Source organism: Gastrolobium bilobum, unplaced genomic scaffold, assembly GCF_033153095.1.
Source record: "Gastrolobium bilobum isolate Gb01-03AN ecotype WA unplaced genomic scaffold, APGP_CSIRO_Gbil_v1 utg1885, whole genome shotgun sequence".
In the NCBI taxonomy this organism is placed as follows: Eukaryota; Viridiplantae; Streptophyta; class Magnoliopsida; order Fabales; family Fabaceae; genus Gastrolobium; species Gastrolobium bilobum.
In genome coordinates this window covers 613,397-621,994 of record NW_026899589.1, presented here as the reverse complement: position 1 = coordinate 621,994, position 8,598 = coordinate 613,397, and the positions used below count along the sequence as shown (strand labels likewise).

The following is an 8,598-nucleotide window of genomic DNA, read 5'->3' as shown; positions in this document are numbered from 1 at the left end:
TTCCTACACAAAGAGGGTTATTATGTGTTTTAATTGGAAGCTTATATGTAATAAACTTATTGGGGGTGCATTGGTCTAGGTGATCTGTTTGCTCACAGGGAACAGATCTTTGAAGCTAGTGTATGCTCATTTATCGATTCATCTAAGGCTTTAACCTTTGTATGTGCATTCTGCCCAAAGGGAAATATACTATTTTGTTGACCTCGTTGTAATAACTTGTCTTAATTGAAGTTGTATTTTGCCCTAAAGTTTATTCTTTTGCATTCCTTTTGCCTTAACATGCAGTGAATTTTTTGTTGATTCCTTTAAATTAATTTAAATATATTTGACAAGTGCATCTACATGAAAGTAAGTGGGAGTAGATGTATATTCTTAGTACTATATGTAGATGACATTTTATTTTTCAATAAGATAATGATTTACCGAATGAAACAAGAGCTTTTTATCTAAAAGTTTTGATAGGAAATACCTTAGAGAAGCCTCCTTTGTATATAGAACACGAGTTCTTTAGATTCTTTTGATTCCCTTAATTAGTGGGAGTCGTACTCGAGGATTTCTTTTGAGTATCTTTGATTCTTTTCATTCCCTAGATTAGTGGGAGTCATGTTTATTTATTTATTTTGCTTTTCAATTTTTTTGCATGCAGACTGATATTTTTAAGAATTGTTGATGTTTTATTTTTGATGATCATCGTTATTTTGTTATTATTCTCTTGTCGACTAAGAAGTACAATTATCTTTAAACATGTTGTAAAGTTTAAAGATATATAATTGTCACTATTGAGATCTCATGTTGTACTGTAACATACCGACTTATTTAAGCAAAGCAATTTCATGTTGTTTTAAAATTGGGTGATGCGATTTCATATTGTTGAGAAATTGTATCAAGAAGTGTAATTTCATGTTGCTTGAAAATTGCACAAATGTGATTTCATATTGTTGAGAAATTACATTGAGGACCGATAAGAATTAGTGTGTCACATTGTTGATCACATTTTGTCACTAAGTCTTACTACACTACTAGGCTCATGATTTATGAAGATGTAATACTCATTGTATGTGAGCATGGAAGATCATATGCAATGATAATTTCGGTATATTGATTGCAATGTTCCTATGATGAGGTTATGTTAGATTGAATTGTTCTGAGATGCTGGAATTGGAATATTGTTTTTCAAAATCGTGGCCACATAAAATTATTTTTTAGTTATTAACCTGATAGAGTCGTTTTTTTAATAAAATGATTTTCAAAATAATATTAAATTAATTAATATAGCCCAAGTGGGAGAATGTTAGAAATTTTATTTATATGTAGGCAATATTAATTAATTAGTTTTGTATTTTAAAATTAATCGGGTTAATGGATATTCCAATGTTATTATTGTAACTAGCTCATTGTGATCACATTGAATTGGGCTTCTGGCATCTGTTGTTATTGGGCCTAGTTGGGCAACAGTGTAGGCTTTAGTGTGACTCTGGTTTTTCATAATGAGTGGACTCGGTGGACACAGATTTTTCACTGGTTTATTAGCCAAGTCCTATCTCTAACCTATTTATATTGTAGTTAAACTCCATAAGTCATTATGCTCCTATCGCTGAAGGCTGTCAATTTCTGAATAGGCAATAGAGAAGAAGACTCTAGCATCTTGTTCCCTCATTTCCTCTATTATTCTTCTCCAAGTTTGTGATGGCCCAACAAGATATACATGATTATAACTCTGATTCATTGCTATTCGGTATTTTATAATCACGTGCAAGATATATTTTAAATTTTGGGCTCCCCATAACCATTTTCAACACTCAACACGACTATTCAATAACCACACCACCAAGCACAACCGGAAGTGGTGCCTTTCAATTTATATGAATTAAGCATACCTTAATCAATGAAACCCATAAGTGTTTACATTCTTATCGTTTTATATTCAATATTGTGGCTAATCATTTCTGGCAACCATATTTTATGTTAGCATTCTATATTGCATTGCATTTGGTCAGCACAACTTCAGTTCTACTCATGGGATTCGATGTATAAAGGTGTATAACGGGTTCAAAATCTTAGTACGAGAAAAATTATAATATTTTATGGCGGTAACTTAATATGATTGAAGATTTACAAAACAAGGATTTCCATTAAATGTTTTCAAGTGTCGTATATCGTAAATCCTACTCGGTAAAGCATGCATAAATGGTATCGATTTTGTTTATAAATAGAACTCAGTATGGAAAGTCATTACCAAAATTGAATCTTAAATTATTATAAGAAATGCCATAAGTGTACATACAACAATCATGCATACAATTCGTCCGCCCTAGTGTACACTCGATACCTTAAAATGGAAACTATGAATTAAAAATGGAAAAGTTTAAATAGCAATGGCAGAGAGCGGGAGTGTAGGGGAACAGCCTCAACTTGAGTCATCATTCTCAATTTGAGCTGAAGTTGAACGGGCAAGACAACTTGGAAACTTAAAGGGGAGGGTTGTCAAAGGTTGCTTGTCATCACACAATCCTTGGCAGGCCAAACCAAATGTGTATCCCAGCGCAAGAGCTACAGGAACAGCAACAGCATTCCCAACTTGTATGTATCTGTATTAGACATGGAATCATTAGGTGCCAAGAAAGGAGAAGAATTGAGTACAGGACTGGAGTTATACAATATCTTCTGGAAACGAAGGTGATATTGAAAAAGAGATAGAGAATATTAAATAATTTAACTGATAAACTAAATCACATTAAGGGGAAAAAATTTTAGTAAACTTTAGGATGGCCAGGGCACCGAGAGAAGAAATTTTAATTTTTCAAGAAAAAAAGGACCAAAATTGTTACTTTTACATTTAAGAAATGATTCTGATTCCTACTGAACGTACCTTTCCTTGACAGGTCCACAAAGTTTATAGCAATCAGGAAACCCTTGTAGCCTCGCATTCTCTCGAATTGTAAGCACTCGGTTTTGTGCAGGGTGGAGAATAACCTAACAATAAAATTTCCTTTTTGTTGAGATATGCATCATGATACATGCAAAAGAAAACACTGCTACTTTACACAGTGTAAACAATTGACATGGTGACGAGTTTAATTGAAAAATGCCTACGCGAAAACCCTTAGGTAGATAACATTATTCAAATGTAACATCATTTACTAAATAGGAGTTTGCACCGAAAGGATTGTGTAAACAGCATTAGTTTGCCAAATAATGTACAAAATTAGAAGAATAACCTGGTTATGAGGCTCAGCCCTTGTCACAACTGTTGGAACAATTTCATCCCACCACAAACGACCAAATGGCCTGTTTTTTTTCCAGCAGGTATATTAGGAATTTTGATAGCGAAAAGAGGACCAAAAACATAGTAACAGAAAACAGATAAAATGCATATACTTAGTAGAGGTCCCGCGAACAAATGTCATAGCATAATCAGGAACCTATGCACGAACAGAATACAAATATAAATTAGAGAAAAATGTTTTGCAATTCACGAAGGACAAGTGTCAAAATAAATGTCCATAAGATAATGTGACAAAACAAGATTAGTACCAAAGGCTTCCCAGACTCTAGCATCACTCTTTCAACGGACGGATCCCATTCAACTTTGTTGCCTTTCACAATTACTCCAGGTAGGTCTCTGAAGTTTGCACTCTAAAAAGGAAAGCAGGCGCCATCTAACTTAAACTGGAGTAAAAAAACAATATGTACATATATAAAAGCACATAAGATCAATGTAGGGAACCTTCTTCTTGGGAATCTGGAAAACTCTCTCATAATCATCCTTGTTTAATTGCAGAGGACGATGATCATACAGCACTCGACGTTGTGCGCTTTGAGCAGTAGCCATATAACCCACCATCTCTTCAAAACAGAGAACGTATAATCAGGCAATATCCATGTTGTGCGGTAGTATTATGTAGTTAATATATGCAAGGTGATGTGACAAATTTTCTTACCCAATCAAACTACAGGCAACCACCACAACACAATACTATTATAGCAAAACTAATGCAGAGCACGACAAAATATTCAACTATGTCTGACAGGGAGCCCTTATATATTTAGTTTCGCAAGCATATAAAGACAGTAAAGCAAAGTATGAACAAGATAGCATTCAACATCAACATCACCTTTATCCCAAATTAATTGGGGTCGGTGGTAGATGAACCCACATGAAAGATACAATGAACAAGATAGCATTATTCTCCCAAAATTAAATATAAAATCTAACCGCTTCTCTTCAATCTAATAAATTTTTGAAACTCAGTGCGAGCAGCAGTCCCATATTTCCTTTCATCCTCGCTCTCATCATTCGTAACCTAATTGATGGGAAGATTAAAAACAACAAGGCATGAAATGAAATCAAAATTTCATAACAATCCAACAAACTCATTTACCAATTTACTTGTGAGCAAAATAAACATACTTGAGGGAGATCTGATATTGCATCCTCAAGAAAAAGAGCGTCAGCCAGCTGACAAGTGTCTTTAGTGTCATAAGCAACTGCAATTTCCTGCATCATGACAATTTCCAGATCTCATTGATTAAAATCATAGAAACCATTGCTTTTCTAAGAAAATGGGAGGAACATGTTTTTTCTGTCAGTCCTTACTTCAAACTCAGAGGGCACGAAACCTCTTGATACCACCTCATGAGTTGGTAATGGATATGGAGGCAATTTCTACCAAAAAAATACTGAAATCATTAATCTTCATATTTATAACATCAACGTTCAAAATAAATATCTCAAAAAAAAAAAAAGAGAAACTTTAAGTACAAATAATAGCCATACTTCGGTAGGACGAGCTCCCCAAAGAAAAACACGCATACGAAATTGTGGAAGGCCGTAAGACCCTGCTGCCATCATGCCCATTCTTGCTTGGTAATTCATGGCCACAAGACGGCCTATAGCATAACGCCCCAGAAAACCACCAGCAAACTTCAAAATGTCGACGACATTCTCCATGAGTACATATTTTGGCTTTAGAAAATCAATAATATCCATATAAACAATCAACTGCCGATTTTTCATATCCTCTAATGGAGCTTGCTTGTTCCTGAAACGGTTGAAACCGCTTACTCCTTGACATGGGGGTCCTCCGCAAATAAAGTCAGCATCACCCTGCACAAGCGTATAGTGTTACAAAATTGATAATCATTATAAGAGAAAGAAGAGTTTGCGTGTAAGAGAAGAATTTAAGAACGGAGTCTCACAGGAAGAGGCAATAGCTTCTTCCTATATCCTCTTTCCACAAAACCTTTCAAAGCTTCCTCGCAATCGCTGGTACATTGGTACAAACATAGTCACAGTTAGATCTTGCAGAGATTTGGCTAAAGCATTAAGTGAGAAACAAAAATTTCATAAAGCGAAGCTAAGGAGAATGATATCAATATTTTGATGACAAGACTAAACCTCAAGCCTTCTACTGGCTCCCATGTGTCCTCACTGGAATCATAACCCTTCCAACGCACCTGAGTGATTATAACAGCAGAAAGATTGATCATTAACTGAAAATTTTTCATTGCACGAGATAAAATTAAAAGTATGCAATATTTCCATATCGACCCTATGGATATCACCAAGAAATAGCTAATTCATGTTCTAACCAAGAAGCGATGATCGAAGCCAATGAAAGTGTCAAAGCTCAAGAACTGCATGAACTTAATTGGTATAATAGGTATTGCAATTATTATATTTTGTCAATTATGATTTTAAAACTGAGTACAACCAAATTATGAGGCTTTTCTTACATTAACATCCAATTATATTTAAAACCATTCATTATACCCACATCCCAATTTGACAAAAATGTTATTCTATACACATGTCCAATACTTATATCCATATCTATGCTACACATGTTGCCCCTTGTTAATAACTGCTATTTACATTAATTAATACTAAGATAATCCTAGCATGCCTTGATGAAATCAATGATTTACATACCAAATAACAACCTATTTCAAATATGAAAAAATCAAAGCCATAAATTTTATGATAATTTCATTGGATTGCACATGCTTATTGTGCTATAACCTAAATTTATACTCACACCTGCATTTGTTTCCCAAAAAAATAGACAACTACGAAATTTAAAAGTATCACAAAGTAACTGCTTTAAACTAAATATGTGATTGCAAACCAGTTAATGTATTGTGCAAGTTTGAAGCCAGCAATCAGCATACTTTAAAATATAATCCGGGTTTTTTGACATCGTTGGGATCACCATAGCAAACAGCAAGTAACTTTTCCACCTCAAATTCCTCAGAGTCAGATGCATTTCCTGAATCTTTTTTATTCGTATCACCAACTTTATCATCAACCTCATCCTCGTCCATATCTGGATTAGAATCTGACCTTTCTGATCCTAACAATGAAAACTTCTCGCAAAGCTTAGCCCAAGCTTTTAGTAGATTTAAAAAGTTTTCTGCTGGCTCATTCCTCACCTGATTCAGATTTTTGGCAAGCAATGAGTATATGAATGAAGAAACAATGACAAATGTCAACAACGGGTACCCAACAAAACCTCACCTGAGTTTCAGGGTGATTTAACTTTAGACTTTTACATGCATGTTCATTAATGTCCACAGCCCACCTCTTTGAAGTCAAATACAAAGCGTTCCAAAATCCGTCAAAATAAGTTGTTTAAAAGGACAGCTAAAATAAACCAAATTGATTGATGTGAATTATTCTACGTACTGTAACAAGTTTGATGCCAGATATAGATGCACCAAAGCATAGGCCCGTGGACATGGCTCCACAGCCAGAATACAAATCTAGTAAAGTCCATTCTGACGAATCAGATCTGTTATGTTGAGATGTATCTCCCTTGACTATGTTAGTGACATCAACACAACAATTAGATCCAGCTTCGCTGGAAATTGTTGAAGATGCATCACTTTCTGTTTTAGTTGCCTCTGGATAATCAGAGTAAACCACGTCAACAAGCAAATTCAGAGTAAGTGCAACATAAATAACAACGATGAGGAATGCATTGCAGTATACAAATCATCATATCTGAAAAGAAATTCCTACCATTGCCAAGGTTTGAAAAGGTTAAGTATGGCACTGTGTACTTCATATCGTAATAGAGATCGCAAGAAGGGATTTTTTTCTTCTTTGTAGCCAAACCCACCTGTAGTATTCGAATTGCAAACTCTTTCAACCATATCACACGCAAGGTGCTTTAGAAGAAATAGATGAATTACAACGTATTTACGCATACACACACACACACACACACACAAAGTGACTATGAAGCACGTACATTTGGAGTGACTTGAACGATTTTCACTTTGGAAACAATACAATCAAGCGGATTCTCATCTTTGATATCAGATAAAAATACCCGTTTCTTGTCAACAAGATCACCATGGTCTTTGATGACCTGCACGAATTCAAACCTCAAAAATTAAAAACCCAATACAGCTAATGGATGATGAAGACAAAAGCTATAGTAAAAGTTATCTCACAGTGTCCTCAGCCCTGTAAAACCACTGAGCTGTGAAATATTTCTCATTCTCAACCGTTTCAAACATCTCAACGATTCGTGCAATGTAATCAGGCTTCTCATCTTCAGCCTGAAAGGCAGGTTGTATGAGAATAAATTAACACAGCAATCACAAACAACAGCAAAAGTAACAACAATTCTATGTGCAACGTAAAAATAGTGAATCCAACCACAAAATCTTCAACAACAAAAGATTATAGTTGCAAAACAAGGTTCAATCTTTACAAAAAAATTCAGTGAGAACATACCATCATAATTAAAACAGCGAAGGAAAAAGGGCACAATACCTTGACATAGACATCATCATTAACCTTATACAGAACCCCATCCACCCTAGCTTGACGATAATGACACTTTGCCCGAAAAATCTTACCATCTTCGTTGGTTACCCTACACAATCATATACATTATACATACCACATAGTGATTTTTCAAACTCGAAATGCAAAAAAATAAAATAATAATATTTAAAAATAGGAAAATATTTGAACTCACTCGTTTGACCTTCCAGCTGAACCCTTCTTTTCCACCTGAGTTTCAGCAAAGAGAGATTTTTTTATTTAAAAAAAAAAAAAAAAGAACAAACTTGGAAAGAAAATTAGGTATTTCTGAAGAGAAGAGGATTGAGAAGAATAAAAACCTTGGTCGAATACCGATGGGGCCATTTGGCAAGAGCCTCGGAGGCCGGGATGGGTTTTCCGACGAAGCAGTCTTCGGAGTTAGCGTCAGAGCGCTTAGCGTTCTTTCGCTTAGAAGGAACCAACGAAACGGTGTCGTCTTGTTCATCGGGGGCTTCTGGTGTTCTGCGTTTGACCATTGTTGGCAGAGAAGAAAGAAGCTCAAGAGAGACTCAAAGACTGAAACTTTTGTTTGGGGGGAAAGAGAAAACAAAAATGAGGTTTTTAAAGTGCGCACTAAGCGGGAACTTGAATTCTGAATAAGCGCAACGTTTCACGAGTTTTTTCCTTTTTTTGGGTCCCTACTCTGTCAATTGCACAGTGTAATAATATATCTTGTTTTCTTTTCTTTCATGGTAGGAAAATAAAATATCTTATTCTTGGAAAGTATCTTGTACAATATTTTGAAATTTAAATTATAAATT

General features: G+C 35.0%; 1 protein-coding gene across 1 annotated transcript; it reads right to left on the bottom strand.

The window, feature by feature from the left end:
• Positions 1-2,392: 2,392 nt before the first annotated feature.
• Positions 2,393-8,313, bottom strand: LOC133291738 (putative DNA (cytosine-5)-methyltransferase CMT1). The gene is made up of 20 exons (XM_061490047.1): positions 8,150-8,313; positions 7,784-7,886; positions 7,459-7,566; positions 7,254-7,373; positions 7,022-7,121; positions 6,686-6,888; positions 6,518-6,583; positions 6,172-6,432; positions 5,399-5,457; positions 5,200-5,266; positions 4,778-5,107; positions 4,598-4,666; positions 4,412-4,498; positions 4,217-4,304; positions 3,728-3,846; positions 3,535-3,636; positions 3,379-3,422; positions 3,219-3,288; positions 2,870-2,973; positions 2,393-2,588 (listed from the first exon to the last, which is right to left on the bottom strand). Exons 1-20 carry the CDS (start codon positions 8,311-8,313, stop codon positions 2,408-2,410), a joined length of 2,445 nt encoding a protein of 814 aa, XP_061346031.1. The 3' UTR covers positions 2,393-2,407.
• Positions 8,314-8,598: the final 285 nt, after the last annotated feature.